At 38.4% G+C, this 24649-nt stretch overlaps 1 protein-coding gene across 8 annotated transcripts in view; it reads left to right on the top strand.

Annotated features, from left to right (window-relative positions):
* The window catches only part of LOC138736734 (intersectin-2-like), a 220624-nt gene that overhangs the window by 141898 nt on the left and 54077 nt on the right, over positions 1-24649 (top strand). For 7 of the 8 annotated variants that reach the window (XM_069886721.1, XM_069886717.1, XM_069886722.1 and 4 more), the window contains 4 exons: positions 743-788; positions 3121-3242; positions 4527-4623; positions 5387-5578. In XM_069886721.1, the coding sequence (XP_069742822.1) occupies positions 743-788; positions 3121-3242; positions 4527-4623; positions 5387-5578 (457 nt within the window). Of the gene's footprint in view, positions 1-742; positions 789-3120; positions 3243-4526; positions 4624-5386; positions 5579-9035; positions 11871-24649 lie in introns of those variants that run through there. The other variant, XM_069886725.1, reaches the window with a different exon arrangement.

The raw sequence follows: 24649 nt of genomic DNA, 5'->3' as shown, positions 1-24649 counted from the left end.
TTTGACTTCTCCCATCCAGCTATTGTCGAATCCAGTTCACTACTTCACGATGAATACCTAACGTCTGAACCTTCCCGACCAACTTCCCATGTGGGACCTTATCAAAGACCTTACTAAAGTCCATGTAGTCAACATCCACAGTCTTTGTCAACTTTCCTGGTAACCCATGTGGGACCTTATCAAAGGCCTTACTGAAGTCCATGTAGTCAACATCCACCGTCTTTGTCAACTTTCCTGGTAACCCATGTGGGACTTACCGTCTTTGTCAACTTTCCTGGTAACCCACGTGGGACCTTATCAAAGGCTTCACTAAAGTCCACGTAGTCAACATCCACCGTCTTTCCTTTGTCAACTTTCCCGGTAACCTCCTCGAAAAATTCTATCAAATTGGTTAAACAAGACCTACCACACACAAAGAAATGTTGATTATCCCTAAATAGTTGACAAGAGGATTCCACTGGAAAAAACTGCCCAATAGCAGTTTAAAAACCTCTGGATAAAGTTTAAATTTATTCTTTTTTTTAAATGAAGTTCTAGTTTCACTGAGAATTAATGTAATCAGTGATAATGAGGAAATAGTTATTCTGCCTGTCAAAAGCCTTGGAGGAGACAAATGCTTATTTTCTCCAGCTGCAGGGTATCAGGCTAGACAGAAGATATGCAAGAGAAGAAAAGGTAGGATAAAAATATTGTTGTGCAAAGAAATATCTAGTGTAATCCTGTTTACTTTTTCTTTGGTCAGGGCTCAAGTAGTTCAGGAAAATCAGGGACAATAAACAAGAAACCAGGTGCGTCTTTTTGTCAATCATTCTGCAAAATTTTCCTGATATTTACAAGTATAAAGAATGTTGTTAAGGAGTAGTTCTCATTATTGAAGTTCAAATGTGGGAAGGCATTGGATATACCACTGCTTGTGTCCTCCTAAGCAAGAAAATATTTACCACCATGACAAAGTGCAGCACACAATGTCAAAATCTACGTCATAGAGTTGTACAGCATGGAAACAAACAAATCAGCCCAACTTGTCCATGTTGACCAAGCTAGTCCTATTCGTCTGTGTTCTGATCAGATACTATTTATTGTCATGTAATAAACTAGAAATTTCCTTAAGTTTACCATAAGGCAGACAAAGATTTGCCATTATCGTTGCCTGATTTCTCCCTTACAGTCAGAGAAAAATAAGCCAAAGAGAGTCCCCTTAGAGATGCTGTTTTCGTGGATTTGCCTCTGCAGCCACACAAAACTCCAGTTCAGTTCAAACCATCGTCAGCCCAAGCCTAAATCCAAACTCCTGACACGATGAGAAAACCTTCAGTGCCCAGGCCCTTTGGGAGCTCCTCTTGCCTTCAGTACCCTCTTGAAGCCTGGTTCTCATGATCCAGTCTCCAGAACCACGCAGCCTGGTGTGAGTCTTTTGACCTCAAGTCACCAGCAGCCCATGTTCTCTGTGGGTTCCTCGCCTATAGAATGCTGTGCATTTCCTTCAGCTGCAGACCCCCTTATTGGTCTACCATCATGGTCACCAATCTTGGGGTCTTCTCCTCTGCTCCTCCAGCTGAACGGGTGTTGTTCTCCATGTTAGTGAGGCCCTACGCCAATCTGTTGCTACCTCGCAGTCTGCAACCCCTCATAGCCACTGACAAATACGTGTACCACCATCTTGGCCCAGATCCTGTGGTTGCATGATTTTAAATAAGACACTGTTGGCCCCTTTACAGGCCATTTAAAGCTTTTCCGGAGCTGTCGGCGGTAGGACTGGGCAATAGGACTCTGCAGGGGAGTAGTGTGTCTCCGCTCCCTGCTCTTCCCAGGCCCATACCAAAGGCAACCCTGTCATTAGAGCAACTTCATCCAAGCTGCCATTTTGCCATCTCCCTCTAAATCTTTCTGATCTATCTAACTGTCTAAATGTCTTTTGAACAATACCATTACCCCCATTTCTACTACTTCCTCTGGCAGTCATCCCGTGTACCCATCACCCTTTGAAGAAGAAGCCCATCAGTCCCTTTTGATTCTTTCCCCTTTCATCTTGTATCTATATCCTTTCAGATTCTCCCACTGTAGAGAAAAAGTGCATGACTATTTACCTTCTCTGTGTCCCTCAAGATTTTATAAACTTCTACAAATTCTACACAGCCTCCCATGCTCCAGCGAGAAAATACTTGCAATTCATTTGCAATAGAATACAATTCCACTTACAATTCAAGTGCATCAACGCCATGAATCTCTGCTGCACTCTTTCCAACTTAACAAGGTTGTTCTTGTAGCAGGGTGGCCAAAACTGCACAAGATACTCCAAGTGTGGTCTCATCAATGTTTTACACAGTTGTAACATAACGTTCCTGCTTCTGTACTCCATTCCTTGACCAAATGTTGCCTTCGTCGTGAATTTCTTAATTTATTTTTCTAATTACAATAAAATCCCAAGTATCTGGAGCATATCTTGTGGATACCAGATATGCAAATTTTCTGGTTGCCTGTGGCACACTCTTACATTGCCTAACTAATACACCAGCATTAAGACTGAACAATTTAAAAGACGAAAGACAGTGCAAAATGTAAAGTGATTTGAAAAAACATCAATATTGTAGACCTTAATTATGTAAAGTTCACTTTAATCTGATATTTCTTGTAACTTACAAAATTTAAATTTAAATTCAAACCCCAGTTGCTGGCGCTGTAACAGCGTTGCTCAAGCAACTGCGCTCACCCCTCCCACCCCCCCAAAGTTTACAGATAGAGCCTTTCTCATATACTAATAAAGTTAAAGGCAGGGATAGGGAGACACTTTGGGAGTGTCACCTAAGTGAAACTGGACGGCAACATTTTATTCAAATAGCTGCTGTAGATGGGGCATGACTGGGTGCTCAGCTGGCTGAATGTTTGTTCCCATCTTCACCAAGGGGTCGTGTGTTCCTTCGGAGAACATTTACTTTTACAATTTTTAACTTTTATTTAAATTTTGATTTTTAAAAAAAATTATATCTATTTATTTCCTTTTTTATGCTGGTTGCTTGGGCTTCCAGTTGCTTAAAGTCCAGAGACTGGGGATTTTACTGTATTCCTTTAGCATTTTCCAAGGACACATTACCTTCTAACGGTTTTATTATTTTCTTGCAGAGATTGCTCAAGTAACGTCAGCATACAATGCAACAGGTGCTGAGCAACTCAGTCTAAAGTCTGGCCAGTTGATACTTATTTTAAAGAAAAATAACTCTGGATGGTGGCAGGGTGAGTTGCAGGTAAGCAAATTAATAAAACAGTAACTAATAATATTATAGGACTATTTATTTTCTATATAAAAATATTGCCAGTTGCATTTGAGTCACAATGTAAAGGTTTTAGTTCTTTTACTAATTGCTATAAGACAGATTTAATATTCTTTCTTGATAAATGTATAAAGAGCATCATTTGTCCCTCTAAGGGACAAAATTAGACAAGGCAGCTCTCTGTTTAGAAACGTTCATTTCCACTTCAGTCAAGGAGAGTATATTTCCATCTCATGCTGTCTGTCTCTAATTTTGCATTCATCTTGGATGTTTTTGGGTTGAAATGGTTTTATCTACTCCCTTGTGCAGTTGTTTTATTTTAAAAAGTGTTTTTTTTTTAGTTCTAATCCTGTACAGCTTTAATATGTGGGTCAAAACTGGGCACTGTGGTAATTGAGTCCACTGTACATCCCCAACACCTCCATACTTCCTCTCTTGCTCCTTTTATTTTAAAGAGAATAAGTCTCTAGGTTAAGAGAATTGGCATAAATGAAATCATATTTACAGGGACTTCAACAAATAAAACTGATGGTTTTGTGAGTAAATATGGATACAACACTAGAATAAAAGTGTGAGTAATAATTAAGTAATTATTAACACTCGATAAAATTGCATTTAAAACATGATGTGAATTGTTTTCATGTATCTTCAGGATATTTTTCTAGAACATGTAACATGGCTTGTTAGCTTGATATGGTGCCAGATTGAATTGTACTGTTGTAGGATGCTCTTCCTCATGGCTTTTATGTCATAGTTTTATTGTTAGTTTCCCTGCTTAAAAGAGTAGCGTGGACTTTGAGACACTCAAGTTTGTAATGTTCCTTAAAGGTCAAAAGAGTAAACGTTGATTTTTTTAAAGTTGCCCTGCAAGCAAAGAATCCTTATTTCTCTTTCCACAAACACTTGACAGCCTAGGGTTTCCAGCATATTCTCATTTTAAAAAAGCATGCTTATGTCTATCTGCTTGTTTACTGAAGGGTAATTACTGATTTTTAACAAATTTTTTTAAATATATATTTATTTGTTTCATTATTGTATTTTAGTGTAATTAGGTGCTAAAAGTCACCATTGCATTGTTTAGTTGTACTGTCCTGTTTAATATTGCTGACAAAAAAAAATGTGTTATTATCTGAATGGGTTGTTGGATTTATAAAGTCTGTATATCTTGTGCCTGTGAGTACTTATCAGGATCCAGTCCAAAAAACAATACATTTTATGACTTGTTTTCATATTTTAAAAATTCTGTTTCTCTTGCAGGCCAGAGGTAAAAAACGACAAAAGGGGTGGTTTCCAGCAAGCCACGTCAAACTGCTTGGGCAAAGTAGTGGAAAATCCACTCCTGCTCCACCTCCACGTGAGCAGAACAGTTTTTCAATAGCGTAGTGTGTGATGTTTGGTTGCTTAATGTTCTAAGAAAAATAATAATTGGAAAGCAGAATGTCCATCAACATCAGATCTTTGTCCTGCACCCTACCTCTTTCCAAAAACTCTGCAGATCTTTCCATTTTAAGTATTCATCTAATTCCCTTTCAAAAGTTGTTGTTGTATCTGCATTCAGCACTCCTTTGCAGTCAAATCCACAAAGACCCCCAGTGTATTTCTTCCTAATATGCCTCAGAGACCCAAATACCTCTAAATCCTGTTCACACTAAAAATTCAGGATCACATTGTCTTTTGTGAGCTTCTGTGTCTGCCCTTTGTCACATTTTATTTGTCCCTCTATTGGAATAGTTATTCATACTATTACAAGTTATATATTTATATACAAGTTATAGAAGTTATAACTTTGTGACAAAAGACAAAGGAGGAAAAACCCAACACCCAACCCCAACCCACCAATTTTCCCTTGCAACCGCTGCAACCGTGTCTGCCTGTCCCGCATCGGACTTGTCAGCCACAAACGAGCCTGCAGCTGACGTGGACGTACCCCTCCATAAATCTTCGTCCGCGAAGCCAAGCCAAAGAAAGAAAAATATAAATTATACATTATTTATATCATATATAAATATGTTTTTAAAAGAGATAGATTGTGGGGTGGGTGATTCTCTGGGCTCGTAACAATACTTACATAGACATTCTCTCCAACACTCTGACCTGAACTTTTCTCTTTCTTGTAGTCTGTCAGGTCATAGCAATCTATGACTATACTGCTGTGAATGAAGATGAACTCACTTTTTCCAAAGGTCAGCTTATCAACGTACTAAACAAGGATGATTCAGATTGGTGGCAAGGAGAATTTAACGGAATGAATGGCTTATTCCCTTCCAATTATGTCAAGACAACCGTAGACTCTGATCCAAGTCAGCAATGTAAGTAATGATAAAGCTATTCAAATACTTTAAAGGTGAAACAAGCACTGAGTGCATTTGTACTATTTTAGTAATTAATTGTAAAATTCTTCAATGGAGCCTTAAATAAAGAGTAAAAGATCACTGTAGCAATGTGAAATGAATCATAGTCCATGTGCTTTTTGCAAATTTAAGCAAGAGATGACTTTAAAACAAAAGAGCAGTTAGTGTTGTAAGAAGGTGAACTTTGCAATCATGAGTTTACCACACAACAATCAATGTTCATTGTGTTCCTCTGAGTCAAAACTATTTTTGTAATGGAGATACAGATTTGGATCTGCAGTCAGTTGTAAATAAAAATAAATCAAAAAATATTGGAAATGCTTAGCAGGCTCAACACCAATTAGAAAATTCAAAGCACAAAATTCCTCCATTGACTATTGAAGCAAATTAATACATGATATAATGAGTACTAATTATTTAGAGTTATTGGCAAGATATTTCGGTCAGCAGTAGAATGTAGCTGAATGTTAAATATCATGTTGGCAATATTTCAGCAAAATCTACAGTGATAAATTGATGGTAATCAGATACTAAAGGAAGAGTAGTCACAGACAAAAATGTAGATCCACTATTAAATAAAAGTGCATTCACAAAATGTTAAAGCAAGGTATAGCTGAGATAAATAAATTAATCCTGATTATAGATTCACATCAGAAGCTGTGAACATTCTGTCTGAGGTTGTTACAAAAAGGTGAAATAATGTTCCATAAATATCAAATTTAAAGTTGTTGGTGATCTGCTTGAAACTCACTTTAAGCCCTTTGTCAGAGGAGTACCATCATGTGATTTCAAACAAATTAGTGAGGAGTAATGCTTTCAAACCATGGCCCATTTTGAGGCAGCTTAACTGGGTAACAATCGAGATATTATCACCAATTTCACTACTCTGAGCTGTGAAAGGAAATTTCAGCAGGAATTCTTGAATTATTTGAGTGACCTTGCTATTCCATTCAGTCCCCAAGAAGCTCTGCCACACTAAGATGAAGTCTTGAGAAGAAAATGTGGGGGGGGAATTAATCTCGACTAAGCTACCTTCATAAAAAAATGATTTCAAAATGAGTCGTAAGGTTGATTATTTGGTTATGCAAGTCCTCCACCAGTTTATACCCCCTCCAAAGTCCTCCTTGCAAAGGAATGTCTCATACAATTGAAAGCTGATCAATTGTGAAACTGAATCAAATGTTTATCATGACTAGGCTTTACTTTCAGCCATTGCTGTCTTCTGTGTGCATTCTAGCTGAAGAAGGATTGGCGTTAATTTTGCATATTATTCCTGTGTCTCAAAAGACAGACTAATGTCAGACTTTTGATAAACTTCTATTGACCATTATCATTTGAGCTTTTACCTGCCATAAGAAAAATAGAAAATGAGGAAACCTGAAAAAGAGTTTAACATATTAAAGCAGCAGATCTTATGTAATAATAAACATTTTTACCAAAATGATCAATAACTTGAAAGATGAACATTATCCAGCTTCTCAAAGCTGAACAGGTAATGAATTTAGAGGATGGCTGAACTGCATCTTAACTCTATTTATCTGTTTCATTTTTAAAGCCCGTGATGTTTATCCCTAGCTAAAATCTACCAGTTTTTATTTTCGCACTTTAAATGAACAATTCCAACAGGTTTTTGAGGGCATTTTCCATTCCTGCAGAGTTGTTTTCTGATTTGCTGCTCTCCAGCTAATTTGTCTGCAGCATGGATAAATGAAATGTTTTAGTTCATTTCCTGCTAGACATGTCAGCCATTACCCATTTAAAAAAAAACACAACACAGTTAATTTAAGGTTCTCTCGTAACTTGGTTGCATATTATATCATCTGTTGTAGTAATGTCAGCTCACAGATCAGAAGACTCCTAAATATAATTGCTGATGCACACTACATTATATGACATCCATTTGGATGATACCTAGGTTGGCCAGATTGTTTCTGAGCTCGGGAATAGTAAGGCACAAATCAGAGCTTGTGTTGCTTTTTCTGCTCTGTGTCAAATGGCTTCTCCTGGAGAGTACAACTGTGTGGCGAAGACAGCATTGAAATCATTTGTGTTGCTGTCCTCCACAACTTTTAAGCAGTCAGTTAATCTTCAGTGTCAGTGTTCATCCTTGAGAAATGAGTGAAAAATCATCGGGTATCTCGCAGTTAACCAATATTCCAAACAAGAATCACAGCTTCCTGATCAGAAAAAAAGATAACAGTTTAATGCAATGAATAAAATGTTTCCTTGAAATGCTGTTGCTTTGGCAAAAATATTGAATGTATGATTGATGCAATATCTTGTTCAGCTAGCAAGGACAAGATGAGAGAAAGTAAAGAGACGTTAAATGTTGGAGGTAGGGCAAAAAAAAAATAGCTGCAGGAGGAACTCAGTAGGTCGAGCTGTAATTATGGGGGTGGAGGGAATGGTCAATGTTTTGGGTTGAGACTGTATCAAGACTGAAAGGAGGGATAGCCAATATATAGAATTGAGGGGGCGGTCAGGAGACAGTAGTTGATAGGTGGTCTGAGGAGGAGAGAAGGATGATGAGCAGATGGAGATGCTATGTGGGGAGGCGTGGACAGGAAAGAGACAGGTGAATAATGGATGGAAATAGTCTGAGGGAACACAAAGGATCAAATGGAATCAGGCAGGGGGAGGGGAGGGTGAAATTGGAGGTGATTAGTGATGGGCAGGACACAAAGGTCACCAATGTTGGAAATTGATAAGTAAGGAAGGTGAAAATGAGAAGAGAGAGGTGCAAGGGCAGATGAACCAGATGAGGGAAGGGAGCCAGTAGGTGCTGTTTGCAGATTGTAAGTGGATGGAGCCAGGAGAGAGAAAGGTTTGTGAAAGGGACAAAAGTAAGAGGCCCAATGGTGGATCAGAAGAAGAGAAGGAAGAGAACGTCAGAGGTGAAGGTTATCTGAAACTGGAGAATTCATTGTTTATTCACTGTTGATTCATTGGGTTTGGACATCACAAGTAGAATATGAGGGGTTCCTCTGGTTTGTGTTGGTCTTCACCTCACCCTGGCAGTGAAGTCTGAGGATAAACAAGCCATTGTGAGAATGGAGAGTTAAAATGACTAACAGCTAGGAGCTCAGGATGCCATTGAAGACAGAGCGCAGGCTCTCTGCAAATTGGTGGCCTAGTCTACACTTGGTCTCACCAATGTAGAAAATAATTAGAAAACTGGTTAAATAATAGAAAATAAAACATAGCCATCTAAATAAGTAAAATTTTAAGATAATTTTGACATGACCAATTTAATTGTTAAATTTTTACTCTTCGCTCCTCTGCTGACACAAAACTGTACATATCTTTAAAATTTAATTTGTTGTTCATAATTACTGTGTCTCTCATTCTGTATCTTTACCTTTTCATCTGTAAACATGTTCTGTTTTCTTATTTTTGTTTCCTCATTTTTTTTTAGGACCGTAATGTTGCCTTCTTCTCAAAGTCAGAATATGAAAGCCCTCAAAGAGACCCACTATCCCCAGTTTCCCTACAGGGTGGACGTTTGGCATACATGTGTAATCTTGATCAAATGAGTGTCGCATGATCAAACCTACTTTTTATTAAATATTAATGGAAATAGACATTTGGGTTACAGGGCTTTCAATTATTTGGTTAACTCCCATAGTTTCAATTCATTAGCCACTCAGTAAACAGTTAATCAAATGATATTTCCATGCTACTTCATATGTATTTGTAATCAGGACCAACAGCGTTGAGACTTTAAGATTTATTCATCTTCTACATAGATGTGAAAACCGCTGGTTTGCTCCTGCTTACATTTACTAGTAAAGGCTTTAAAAATTTCCAGAGGTTATCTCCCTCCCCAAAATGAAAAAGCCCTATGAATTTGTTTTTTCCAAGATGGTTAATAGGAAGGATAGTGGGTCTTTCTGTGGCTTTCTATCCTGTTGCCTTCAGTATTCCTGTACTTTCTTAACCCATCATTCAGACAAATTAGACCTTTTGCAATTATTGGAATATTGTGTACTGTAAAATGGACCCTTCCAGGTGAAAACTTGTCACAAAAAGACCCACTATTAGTATTTAATAGTGACTACTGGAATATAAATGTTTGTGTTTACCCTGTCCTTGTAAATCATTTTTGACTCTTCAAACCAAGGGTATTTTGGAACACCATTCTCAGGTTCAGTGACTGGAGATAGCCACCTTGTATACTCTGTGTGTTCTTTATCAATTTGTTCATTTCATCTATTTAACTGCAATGTTGACATCTCTGATGCAAAGGGGGATATCTCTGCATGTGAATATTTATTTCTAGACTGAACATTATTAATAAGAGAGGATCCATGGGTTTGGTATTCATGGCATGGTCCTAGGCCATTCTTTCAGCCATGACCACTCTCCTTCTGCTCCCTCAACTGTGCAAGACAAAGTCAGAATTAGAGATACTTGCTAATGAGAGGCATAAAGAAAATGCCATTAGGAGGTACATCTACCTCCGTGTTCTAGTAAAGCTATGGTTTTAATTGTTGTTCCTTGTTTTCTCAGTCACTTTATTTTTGTGGGAATGTGCCTCCATTAAAGTGACTACCCAAATCTTGCATGCACAGACTGATACTCCATCAGCCGCTGTTTCTGTATGTCTGTGCTTTCCTGAGAATATGGTTTCGATAACTTTAAAGGAAAAACAAGCCTTGCTGGGTTGAAGAGTTAAAATGTTCATGGGTAATGTTCAAATCTGTTGCTATGTAACAAGATGGGAGAGACTCTTTCAAAATCTTTTTTTTGATGGGAATGGTCTTTGTTAAGACTAATTGAAAAGAACTGTATTAAAATGATATTTTATTTCTCAATACATAAAAAAAATTATTAGCTTGCTTACTTTTAAAAATTTTACCACAAATTGGGCAACTGGAACAAGCAGACGTATTTATTTTTGCACTTTCATTAAGCTAGTGTATTAGATAGTTATCCAAAGCTGTTGATGAACATTTTGTGAAATTTTCGTGTCAATGTACGTACAGGCCTTGAAAATCTGAGATTGCATCTTTGGGAGGTTGTACTTATTTTTCACCTGAAAGTGGAGGCATCTGGTTTTAAAATCTGATAAATTATGGAAAAATAGAAAAGATACAATATAAAAACAAAAGCTGCTGAGAATTCTCAGATCAAGCTTCATCTTTGGAGAAAGGAACAAATTTAAGTTTGAAGATCTTGCGTCCGTTTCAATCATCCATGAATGATCATTTTCCTGAAATACAGTTTCTCTTTGCATCGATGCCACCTGATCTAATGAGTATTTTCAGCTAATTATTTTTATTTTCAGTTTCCAACATCTGTGGTACTTTGCGTTTGTATATGTAACTACCATCTGTTTTTGTATTGTATATATTTATTAATCCATATATTTTGATCTTATCATGAGTCAAATGCCATTTAATGAATAGTTTATGGCAACTTATTTTTTAGATGGTAAAATAAAGCATTCTTAAAGCTGCTCTGCCATGTAATTTAGAATAAAAATGCTGTAAATTGCATTTGAAATAGAATTGAAAATCTCCTATTCTTTCCAAGGGGGTCTTCAGGTTGGTAAATGTGTGAATTGAATACCCAGCTTGCCCTTGCTCTTGTAACTGATCTCTGATTTACTGATAAGAATTGGAAGTGAAGAGCAGATCTCTTTGCTAATGCATTTATTGCACACTTTCCATGCCTCATTTCCTCAGGGAACATGTTTGAAGGCATTTCCAATTTTATTTCAAACCTAGTTTATTTACAGTGAAGTTCTTCAAGGTGGAAAATGAGATTGTGGACAGTGCAGCTTTAACCAAGAAGGATAGTTCCAACAGGCACACCAGACTTCAGTTTTTGCAGAAAAGTCAATCTTTTTTAAGAAGTGCAATACATCACTTCTTGCAAAAATCGAATCAATCTAAAAGCTCATAAGCATATCATTCTACTCAGTATCAAAGCCTACAACTGAAAGCCATTGGAGTAATGTAAATGTAATACAAAATGTCCTGATGTGTTAACATGATCATCAAGATGTAGCTTTACAACTATGCAAGCATGATGGTATCCTGTAGATGCTGCTTAACGCAAGACCTGCACATATACGGAGATACCTTGCACTGTACCAGTAGTGGCTAAATCAAAGTCGAACTGGATTTTGTTAAAGAAATTTGCTTACACAAATTGCTTATATCAAATTTCATATAAATGGACTTCCGTGTGCATGCAGTTATCACTATTGTACTATGCAAGTTTTCATTAAATATATAAACAAGGGTATGAGTGTGCAATGTCTGCTTTGTCTACATTTAATGAAAATATCATTAACTTTTGTAAGTTTTAATTTTTTTGTCTTTTTTTTCTGATTATTTGCCCAAGTACTCAATGACATACTAAGATTATGCCGCACTAAATGTAAGTAAATGATAATACAGATTGGCAATTAACAATGTATTGCAAATAAATAAATGACCAAAAATGTAATTCAGATGTTCCCTATCTAAATGATTCTGTTGAACCACTTGAGCATCATTTGATACATTTAATAAAACATAATTATAGAACTGTAACTGACATGGATCTGTGTGGGTCCTGTCAATTATATGTGGGCTGAAGGGCCTACTCCTGTGCCGTACTGTTTTATGATTTCAAACAACTATGGCTCAAATAACACAGCAAGTTCCTTTCATGGGCAATTTTAAACAAAAAAGATATTCTTTAATAAAATAAGGTTGAAATTCTGCTGAGAATTGCTGGAAGAGCATTCCTATTTTGGTAGCTGTGCAATTCTGAAGTTCTAATTAGTTTTGACAGAAACCACTTTTGGACTGAAAACAGATAGGATTTGAATATCTTGAACCATTCTTGGTGCCACAAACGCCAAATCAGTATAAATGTTCACAATGGAAAATTTGAAAATCAAATCTGCTTTAATCCAAGCCAGAGTCTATTGTTAATGTCCATAGAGAGCATGATCGTGGCATGTGAAAATTAAATGGCACATATTCCAAAGATTTGTATACAAAGTCATATTTTTGAATTTTCTTTGTACTCTTTGAGGTGCATTATACTACTTAGCTTCATAAAAGATCTCTATGTTTACATACATGGGATAGTTGTACATTGGAAGAGGTTATTGATCTTAACTTCTAGCTCCAGACTTAATGGAGGTATTACAGAATAGGGGAAAAAAAATAATTCTAATTTATACAACATCACAGTCAGTTCTTGCACAGGAATGAATTACTTTTGAAATACAATCATTATCACCAAGACCAAATTAGTGGGAAATTTGCAAATTACCTTCTTCCATAAGCAAACCATTTACAAATGTTTTTTTGTGATGTTGACTGCAAAAAGTCAAGAGAAAAAATATCTGCAGTTCAAGATTGTCATAAAATCTTTTGCATCCCCCACAATAGGCAGACACACCTCTGGATCTTTGCATCAGACAATACTTCATTTATTCATGTACTGAAAAATCACATACTTAAAATCTTTGAATCAGATATTTCACAACTTTCTCACTCGAGCAGGAGTGAGGAGTAAATGAGAGGTATATATTTGAATCATTTAAAGAACTTTCATTGATTCGTACATATGAAATCCTGAATACCTTCCTTTATCTGTGCCCTGATTTGACCTCCCACTTTGAGATTATATTCCCATCAACTGTCCAGACTTGAACTCCTCATACTTCATAAAGTCCATGGCAGATTAAACATTTGTTTTCAAACTTCCATTGCAAACTTATATAAGCCTTTTCCCATACCCAAGAGATTGACATGTAGTGTGCAAAGTTGGGAATCTAATCTCTGTGGAAATTGCTTATCACATCTTATCTGTGATGGTAACTTTCCTGTGTTTTTGACTCCCAATTCCAACCAATTTAGTGGTGCATACTTCGACTAAGGATTTTCTATGTTCTATGTACTTTCAATATCATGGATTAGCTTTATAACATTTCACACATGTAAGCAATTCCTCCAACTTCCCTCTGCGTTAAACATTTGTGTAAGTACAAAACCTTGGTTAATACTCATTTTCCTCCCCCAAATGTAATGGTGAATTCAGTCAGAATACATTCGTTTCCAGGATGTTCCTTAACTTTCAAGGAGTCACCAGGTTGTAACAGGGTTCCATTTCTGAGAACTTTTTGTAGCCCATGCTGTTCATAAATTTGAAATGAACAAAACCAGTGTGTGGGAAAGGATCACAGAAACAGGTGTGATGGGAGAGTGAGCAGGTGAGCTCACTAATTCAGTGAGTCTGCTCAGCACTCCCAGCTCTGTACAGCTGGATCTAGCCCTCTGCCCGGTGGGTGCTTGCGACCCTGCAGCATAGAACTATAGATAATCAGAGCAACTAGGCTGTTCATTCTTTGTGTCTGCACCACTGTTCAAAATGATCATGGGTGATCATATGACTCCAGCCCACTATTCCTGATTTCTCTCCATACCCCGGACCCTTTTAGCCAATAGGGCCACATTCAACTTCTTTTGGAATATATCTAATAAACTGGCCTCAACAATTTTCTGTGATGAGGAGTCCCACAGGTTCACAACTCTCTTGAGTAGAAAGGTTTCTCTTTATTTCAGTCTTAAATATCTTATCCTTTGATTGTGACATCTTGTTCTGAACTTGCCTAATATTGGGATCATTTTTCCTACATCTAAACTGTGTTGTCTTATCAGAATTTTGTATGTCTCAATGAGATCCCCTCCCATTCTTCTAAATTCCAATGATTATCATTTATCCCATCTTTCTTCCAGCTAGTAAATCCTTCCTATCCATCCTGCCGGTCTCCCAAATGCTCATTTGTAAGTACAGGGTGTTCATAAGTGAGGCTTTCATAACCTGGGGGTGGGGGGGGAGCCTGTATTATTTTTGTTTGTGACCATCCAAATTAAGTTTAATCCTCTGTATATGAAGGATTTCTTTTATGGGTTAATTTTCATGGTCAGTGATGAACTGACAGTTCGTAGCATTGAGGTCAAACGGATAATATATACGCAGAGCCATTCAATGTGGATGAGGTCCTCAATTAATGCTTTTCATCTGTATTCATCAAGGAGGGCGTGAAAGATGGTTCAGGAAAGAGTCTGTATATAGTCTGGCACTGGTCATTATTAAGAGCAAGGAGGGGTTAGATGGCATGTGAAGCAGGGAGAGAAACAAATCCCCAGAACAAATGAGGTATGTCCCAGGGTGCTTTGGGAATCAAAGGAGGAGATGGTTGGAGCCCTGATTGAAAATTCTGCATCTTTGGAAAATCTTAAGGAATAGGATTTATGTACATTTGGAAAGGCAGTGGCTAATCAGGAATGGTCAATGTGGCTCTGGTGGAAATACTCTTCATCATTTGATTTTTTTTTGACGATGTTACTAAGAAGATTGATGAAGTCGGAGTGATAAATATTTCTTCTTTGGACTTTGGTAACACGTTCAGCAAGATATATGGTCTAGAAGGTCAAGGCAAACTGGCTAATTGTCTTGGTAATGGGAGGCTGGGAGTATTAGGAGAAGAATGCTTTTCTGATTGGATGTCTCTGACCAGTGATGTGGAGAAGGGATCAGTGCTGAGACCTGCGTTTTGGATATATTTTCATGATTTGGATTTGAATATAAGATGCTTGATTAGTAATTTTGTGGTTGATGTAAAAATTGGTGGTGAAAAGTTGGGTGGAGCATTGGTAAATGGAATTTAATCCCAACAAGTGCGAGGTGATATATTTTGGATATTCTTATAAAAGGTTGGACATGTACAGTAAATGAATTGCAGAGGAATGTTATGAGAGAGACCTTTGGGCCAAATCTTGTTTCCTGAAAGTTGCTATTCCAGTAGCTCGGCAAGAAGCATATGGCATACTTCATAGGTGGATGCATAGGGATAAAAGTTAGGACATTAAATTGAAACTTTATAAAAATCCTGGTTAGTCCACTTTTAGAGCATCGTGTGTAGTTCTCGTCACCACATTATGGGAAGGATGTGGTTACAATAGAGAGAGAGAATTCAGATGAGATTCATCAGGATGTTGTCAGGATTGGTGGGCTTCAGTAATGGGAAGAGATCAGAGGATCTGGGATTGTTTTCCTGCAGCAAAGAGGGCTGAGGGATGACTTGATAGAGGTGTTTAAAGTGATGAGATCCATAGATCAGAAAGTGGTAAACATTTTCCAAAGTAGAGATTATGAGTGCAGAGGTTTAAGGTGAGAGGAATGAGGTTCAAAGATGATTTAGAAGGGAAAGTTCTTTACACAAAGTTGTTAATGATTTAAATTTTTAAAAATTTTAAATTTAGGCATTCAGCTGGTAACAACCCATTTTGGCCCACTAGTCTGTGCTACCCAATTTATAGCCAATTAACCTGTACCCGCGGTACATTTTGAGCAGTGGGAGGAAACTCGACACCGCCCCCCCTCCCCGGGGAAATCCTATGCAGACACAGGAGAATGTACAAACTCCTTACAGACCACACAAGATTTGAACCCCAGTCCCAATCGCTGCTGTTGTAAAGGGCTTTGCACTAACTGCTATGCCAACCGTGCTGCCATGATGTCAGATGCAATAATAATTAAGATACATTCAGACAGGCATTTAAATAATCAGATGGGGAAGAATATGGATCTAGTGCAAGCAAATGATAGGTGAGAAAACAGTGGATTATGGATATAGTGGGCCAAAGGGTGTGTATCTGTGCTATGAGTCTATAACTCCATATTTTAAAATCACACTAATTAATAGAATCATGAAACAGGCCCCTTTGGCCCTTCTAGTTTGTGCTGAACCATTTTTATTTTGCCCAGTCATAGCTCTCCATACCTCTCCTAGCTATGTACTTGTCCAAATTTTTCCTAAATGTTAAAATTCAGCCCACTTTCACCGCCTCAGCTGGCAGCTTGTTCCACACTCCCACCACTCTCTGTGTGAAGAAGTTTCCCCTCACGTTTCCCCTAAACTTTTCCCCTTTCACTCTTAACCCATGTCCTCTGGTTTGTACCTCACCTACCCTCAGTGGAAAAAGAGCATCTACGTTTACTCTGTTTATCCCCCTCATAATTTTTAAATACCTCTATCAAATCTCCCCTCATTCTTTTACGCTCCAGGGGATAAAGTTCTAACCTGTTTAACCTTTCCCTGTAACTCAGTTCATGAAGTCTGGTAGTAAGCATTGTAGTAAATCTTCTCTGCACTCTTTCTATCTTTCCTGTAGTAAATGAAAATGCAAAGCAACAAGGATTTTACATCACCTAAAAGGAAATTAAATTCATTTGGGCTTTTATGTAGAATGAAGTACTGTGTTTGGAGAACGATCAGTTGACAGTAGCATTTTCCCTGTTTTTTGAACATTTTGCTTCTCAATCAAAGCTTGGCTGTTGTATTAACAGACAAGAAAGAGAAGACCAGCCACCCAGATCCTAAAAAATCTTGTACACTTTTGTAGCTTTGAAAGTTAATAGTTGATGTCATATTTGTTAAGATGATAGAACAGGTCCTTCAGCGCAGAATGTTGTGCCAACCTATGTAAACTTAATCCACAACCATCTTGTTTTTTGCTACCTCACACCCATAACTCTCTATTTTTCTTACATCCATGTGCCTTTTTAAGTCTTTTGAATGTCCCTATTAATCCAGCCTGCATCACTACCCTGGTAGTGTACTGCAGGCACCCATCACCCTCTGAATAAAAATAAAACATAACCTCTAACACCTGTAAACTTTCCTCCACTCATTGTAAACACGTCCTCTGATATTTGCTATTACTTAATCGCACTTAACCTTAGAATATCTCTATCATATTTATTCACAGATTAGAAAAACAGGTAGGTTTGCTGATTTCTGTTGAATGATTAAACAAGTTTTGGAGCTTTGAATTTTTGTAGAATCCCCACACAGGGACATTGAACAGCATGCACTCTCCAATTGTCCTGCCAAAACCCATCAACTTCTTGGAAAAATAGATGTTCCCTGTCACTTCACTTGACAATCAGGGAACTTAGAGGTGCCAAGAGTAAATACCCAGAAGGCCCAAATGGTCAGCTGATGAAATTATGATGTTTGAAAGCATTGACGAGCCACATCAAGAAAATTTAACCATCTGCTCTAAGATAGTCGAATGCCAAAAGTCACGAGTCATGAACTCTGCTTCATCCTCCTTCTAATTAAAAGATGGTAGAGTGAGCAAGTCATTGTTACCTGTGGATCGAACATTTTAATGGCGGATCTGAATGTTATAGACTTTTATAGTAGACAATTTTAATAATGTTAATGACCCTGACACTAAAAATGAATTACAGTTCACTATGTCCTCAATACTGCAGGGATATGCATGTCTGGATTATCAAGATTTCTTCCATTTTCAGTGCTTGCTTCAAAAAATGAACATGTAAAATCATCCACCTATTAGGAGGAGCTCGGTTGGCATTGTCATTAGTGCAATGCCTTTACAGCGCCAGTGATCGGGACCAGGGTTTGAATCCAACACTGTCTGCGTGAGTTTTCCCCAGGCGCTCCAGTTTCCTCCCACCATTTGAAACGTACCGGTGTGTAGGTAAATTAGGCGCGTGGGCAAGCTGGCCTGTTAGCATGGTATATGTCTAATTTTTTAAAAAACTAATTATCAAAATGGTCCAGACTTAATTTTCACCTTATCCAAACTGAGTCTGCTCCCCACATCTCATAATAAAAAAAAGACATATTTTGCTTTCTTAAATGTTTTAAAAAAAATTTAAGCAAGTTCAAATTAATCTGCTGGCTCTTGGAATCTTACTTTGAATCGACAAAAATGTTGGGAGTGGGGAGAAATCCAGCATCTCTAACATGAGATTTGAATTTTTTACTCCTATCATACAGTGATCAGGGAGCAGTTCTATATTTATATTCACCATTAGCAAACATGGCAATGGGAAGAATTGAAACCTTACAAAGGAACTGATTATTAATTCGTTTGTTCCTTACTGAGAAACAGGGTTCAACTAGATATTCTGAGATTTTGTTTGGGTAGAGTGCTCTCACTTGCTCTTTTAATACTCAATATATTTGATCACGAGTTTGTGAATTATGTCACCTGTTACCACCCAATGGAGTTTGTTCTTCTGCAATAATATGTGAGATCACCCCCGACCATCACCTTGGCACTGGGCAGTTAAGGTGTTATTTCTGGAGTATTCTGTAAAAGGCCAGAAATATTATAAACCTACCGGAAGATATGTATGGTGTCATGGCAGGCTGCTTTTATTGAATATATTCAGTTGTCTGCTGTGGTTCTTAAAGTGAAAGTGGTCATTCCATTGCATTAGATAAGACGATGAATGTAAAAGCATTTATGTATCCAAAGCAGGATATTGCATGATTCAAAAGGGAACTTGGAGTTAATGGTATTTTCATCACTCTTTTTACTTTCTGTGGATGAAGGCACCAGAGTGGATCTTTTGTAACCTTCGTTCTTCCTATGTAGATTATACTTGCTGCATTCACTCGTTGAGGCATTGATGAACATAGAATAATATGTTACAGGCCCTTAGTCTCACTATTTTGTGCAGATCTAAATAAGCCTGCTCCACATCAATCAACCCTTTCTTCCCTCATAGCCCATAACCCTCAATCTTTCATACAAGAGTTTTCTAAATATCCCTGTTGTAGCAGCCTCCACCACTACTAAAGGGAAAATGACCACATCAGCAAACTAGTGAGGGGCTCAGTGGCTGAGGGACCCACACAGGCTGAGGGCAACTTGCGTTCGGGGCACCTGCACGGGTTGCAGGCTGTTGGTGACACAGTCGGGGGACCTGCACGAGCTTCAGGTTGCTTGACGCTGGCTCATGGGGTCCAGGTATCCGAGCTGGGATTCGAGAGGGTGCTGAGGGCTAGAAGGGCTCCCGAAGTGCCTTGGGCACAGGAGGCGTACAGATCCTCTCGGAGGTTTGGATCTGGAGCTCAGGTTGCCGATGAAATAAACAGAGGTCCATGCGGCTACAGAGGCTGCAGGAGCACTGGAGGCAAATCAATAGACACTCAGTTATTCTCTCTTACTTCTCTTTCTTTCATAATTTAAGGGGTGCTGGGTAATAATAATGGCAACTCTTTGCCTGCCTTATGGCAGACAAAAGCTAACGTATATCATGCATGTTGCATTTTTAATGTATGATTATGTGACAGTAAAATAAACCTTGAATCACCCCTGGCAATGCGTTCCAGGCACCCACCACTCTCTTTATGAAAACAAAACTACCTCTGACATCTCTTCTGAACTTTCCCTGCAATATTGGTGAGATTCCTGGATGTTGTTATGGCTGCATCCATCACTCCAACCAAGTGGTAAGTATTCCATCCTTACTTGAACTTAAGAATGGTGAAGAGGTTTTAAGTGAAGAAGAAGCAAAGCACTCATTGCCAAGGATCTGCAAGTGTTATGCTCAGTATCTGAATCCATTCCTTTAACTTGGCTTCTGTCTGCTTATACTAGAATAGAAACATTTTGTTTGCCAAAAATATTGATGAGTAAATGTCTAATGACAGTGGTTAACTATGAGCTGTTATTAGTTTTCATTCAACAAAATTCACATTGTCAGTTTCCAATATTTTTTAATCAAAAAAATCCATCAAATAAAGCAATAGGTCACAGTGGTCTAAAAACCACTATGTTGTAAACATTGGATAAACAAGAGCTTTGATTGTGCTTTGAATCAACTTTGCAATGGTAAATCATAGGATTATATTACACCGTAATGTATAGTGATCCCATTATGTGCCATTCACCACTTTAGGTGGTCAGTTCAACCATTTATTTTTGCAGCTACTTGACATGTGATTTCAAATATCAATACATATCAGACAAGTTAATTTTGAACTAGGGTTCCGTTGTTAAATGTACACATGCCCTGATTTTCATAAAGCATCTTGGCCTTCATGTAGGAACAAATCTGAGGAATGTATTGAAGAGATTGCTTTGATATCTGCTTTTCATAAACTAAGCAAGAATATTAGTGGTATTATTGATTTAAAATGAGAAACACAATTTAAATAAACAAGTATTATTGCTAAAGAATACAACATGTCAAAAGAATTTATGAAAATTCATTTTTGTTTATTCCCCATTCCTAATTGCCCATGAGAAGGTAGTCATGAGCTGCCTTGAGTTGCTGTAGTTCTTCTGGTGAAGGACATCCCTCAGTACTTTTTGGGAAGGTTCCAAGATATAGACCCATTATCATGAAGAACTGACAACCTATTTCCAACTCAGTATCGTGTGTATTTTATAGGGAAATCTGCAAGTGATAGCGTTCCTACCATTTTATCCTTGATGATGGAGATCAAGGGTTAAATTTTAATATAAATTTAAATTAACATTTTTAAAAAATTAGATATACAGCGCAGTAATAGGCTATTTTGGCCTCCAGTCTGTGCCGCCCAATGTACACCCAGTTAACCTACAATCCCAGTACATTTCAAACAGAGGAAGGAGACTGGAACCCCCGGGGAAAGCCCACGCAGCCCAGGGAGAATGTACAAACTCCTTACAGACAGCGTGAGATTCGAACCATTGTCCCAGTCATTGGCATTATAAAGGCATTGGGCTAACCGCTATGCCAACCATGCCACATTTTTCATTTGGGAGATGCAGTGGAATAGCCTGGGTGAGTAACTGCAGTGGATTTTGTAAATGGTGCAAAGTGTGCCAAGGATGGAGAAAATAAATGTTTCAGGTTGCTTTGACCTGGAGTTGGATATTTTGAGAGTTGTTGGGCTGGTGGAGAGTATTCTATCTCTCTACTTGCACCTTGCAATGGCCATGGGATGTTAAGGTGCAGTATTTATATAGCTGGTCTAGTTAAGTTTCTGCTCAGTGGTGATCTCCAGGATATTTATGACAGTGGTTTCAGAGATTTTGTTGGCATTGAACATCAAAGGTAGATGGTCGTTGCCTGCACTTTTGTGGCATGAAGGCTACTTGCCATTTATCTGCATATCCATAATGTTTCCGAGATCTTGATGCCTGGAAACTTAAGCTACTGCATAGACTGAGAATTTGCAATTGAAACTAAACATTGTGCAATGGTGACTGAACATTTCCACATCTGTCCTTGGGTCATTGATGAAGCAGGTAAACATTGCAAGGTCATGCTGCCCATGAAGCTCTTGTAGTAAAAGCTTAGGAATGCAATGACAGACCTCTGTGAAGGTTTTCCTTTGGATGTGGTATGCTCCAACCTCCTGGGGTTTGCTCCGATGCCTATTGACTACATTTTTACCTGCGTGCTATGATGCCACACACTACCAAATATATTCTTGATGCCAAAGGCAGAATGCACTTTAGAAGAGGTAGAAATGTCTTGGTCCCAGCATTCAGTGCAATTATGGCTTATCTCCACTGCCCACAATCCTTGTTATGCCAGTTTCCCAGTGCCCACGATCCCCTTGTTCATTAATTCTCCACTTTAAATTCTGATGATGATCTCACTTCCACAGCCATCTAAGATAGGGAATTCCAGACATTCACCAACCTCTGCGAAAATAAGTGTGTACAAATGTCTGCTTCAAATTATTGGCCCTTGGAACTGAGTCCTGTTATTCAACGCTTCTTTCACTTCAGGAACTCTGCTCTTTGGCATATAACCAATGTGAATAGTTTTGAAACAGTCAAGGATATGTCTCAATATGACCCAAAACTCTAAGAAATAAAATTCTAAACATGCCTGGCTATTAGCAAAGCTGTGCCTTGTAGAATATCTAGCCTTTGGATGGAATATAAGCAGAAGTTGTGATCTAGTAGCACTTGAAATTGAGAACTATACATAATTCTGATCAGAATTTCTACTTTCTCCCTGAGGATAGTGTTCTTACAGGGAGCTACCTGAAGTTACAAGATTTGGCAAAAATATATCCCAGAATATTACTTCGTGACACAAGGAGAGAGGGATACCATTCAATAAGCAATTTAACTTTTCATAAGTCTGATCGCACCAACTGCTTGCGCGTGAAAAGTGATAAACTTCCATTTGGAATGTTAGGAAAATTCTGGTAAAATATAAGAAGTAATTAGATGCATAATGAGTCTTTCTGAACAGAAGAGTAAAGTTACGTTAAACCGCCTTCTGATCATGATTGGTATTGGAGAATTAACATTGAATTGACCTCCCCGTGGTCAGAGTTTAGGGGAGTGGAAATTGATTGCAATAGGATCTTACGCTATCATTGTTATCAGGAACAGTGTCAGAGGTCAGTTTATAAATGGATTACCATTATTGTGCCCAGTTGCATCAAGTTACATAGTAAAGCTATCAGGATCATACTGTAGTGAGGCAACGTGATCAATTCTGTCTGTGGCAGATCCAAATGAAATAACCTGAAATGTTTAATACAAAGCTCTGAACATGTTCTATTTTCATTCATTCTGAATCTGTCCATTATTCCAACTTCGTACACTGCTCTTTCAACTTAAATGAATGCTATGTTACACAATATCATATTTGTCCTCATAATAAGCTTAATTATCTAAATTTAATTCTTGTATGGAACTATTAATTTGCCAAATGCCATCATGTTCAAGTTTTTCTGAGATTCCATCTCATTTATTATTATCTAATTGTAAAAGTACAACTGGATGAAACAGCATTCTCCTGTCCTTGGTGCAGAAACATGCAAACACACATAACAGACAACAATTCATATGCAGTACATATATAAAAATAAATAGATATTGTTAAATAAATAGTAGAGTCTCGGAGGGTTTGTACAAGCTCTTCATTAGTTCTTCAGCAGTGTCATTGCCCGTGGGAAGAAGCTGTTTCTCAGCCTGGTGGTTCTGGCTCTGATACGTTTGTTTCCCTTTCCCACTGGAAAAGACTGTGCACAGGGTGGTAGGAGTCCATAACGATTTTGCAAGCCCCCTTCAGACAGTGATCCCTGTAATTCACATCGACGGGAGAGACTGAGTCCCCTGTGATCCTCTCTGCCGCTCTTATGATCCTGTGGATTGACTTCCGATCCAATATTCTATAGCAACTTGTATTACACTGTGAAGCAGCTGGCCAGGGCGCTCTTGATAAAGCTCCTGTAGAAAGTTGACAGGATTCTGCACAGTAGCCTTGCTCACCTCAGTCTTCTCAGGAAGCTTTGTGCACCTTCCTGACAAGTGTGTCCAGGGTAGGTCACTACTTAAATGGACTCTAAGGAACTTGGTGTTGTCTACTCTCTTCACTATCAACTCATTGTGTAGTGGAGGGTGGTCATTCCTGGTCCTCCTGAAGTTCACGATCATCTCATTTTCTTGTCCACTGTCAGTTGTTATTCTTGCACCGTTTCTCAAGATTTTCTACCTCTTCTCTGTAGTTTCTTGATGGCTTTTGGCAAATTAATATTGCGACTCATCGTTGTTGCTGATGAGGCCAACTACTGTCATGTCATCTGCAAACCCAATCACTCTGTTGGATCTGGCATTTCAGTTATGAATCAGTAACGTGAACAGAAGCAGGCTGAATACACCCTGAGGTACGACAGTGCTCAATGTTCTGCTGCTGACCAGGACAGACTATGGTTGTTCTGTTAGGAAGTGCAGAATCCAGTTACAGAGTGGGGTGTGGAGTCCCAGTGAGGACAGCTTCAACACCAGCCTCTGGGGAATGGTCGTATTTAACAGCGAGCTGAAGTCAGCGATCAGCAGCCTGGTGTATGAGGCATCGTTCTTCAGGTGGATCAAGATAGAGTGGAGGGAGGAGGTTAAACATCATTAGTGGAATGGTTCCAACTGTATGTGAATTGAATTGGGTCCAGTGTCTCTGGGAGGTGTGCCTTAATGCGTTCCATCATCAGACGCTTGAAGCATTTCATAATGGTGGAGGTTAGTGCCACTGGGGCCAGTGGCTGTTGCCCTCTTTGGTACTGGGATGATGGTAGTGATCTTGAAACCCCTGTGGATGATGGACTGCTACAATGACGTGTTGAAGATGTCCATAATGACCTTCGTCAGTTGGTCTGCACAGTTCTTCAGTATCCGACCAGGTATGTCATCTGGTCCCGTTGTTTTGTGTGGGTTTATCTTGGACCAAGCCATGAAA

This window comes from Narcine bancroftii, chromosome 6, assembly GCF_036971445.1.
Source record: "Narcine bancroftii isolate sNarBan1 chromosome 6, sNarBan1.hap1, whole genome shotgun sequence".
NCBI lineage: Eukaryota > Metazoa > Chordata > Chondrichthyes > Torpediniformes > Narcinidae > Narcine > Narcine bancroftii.
This window is presented reverse-complemented; position numbering and strand designations above follow the sequence as displayed.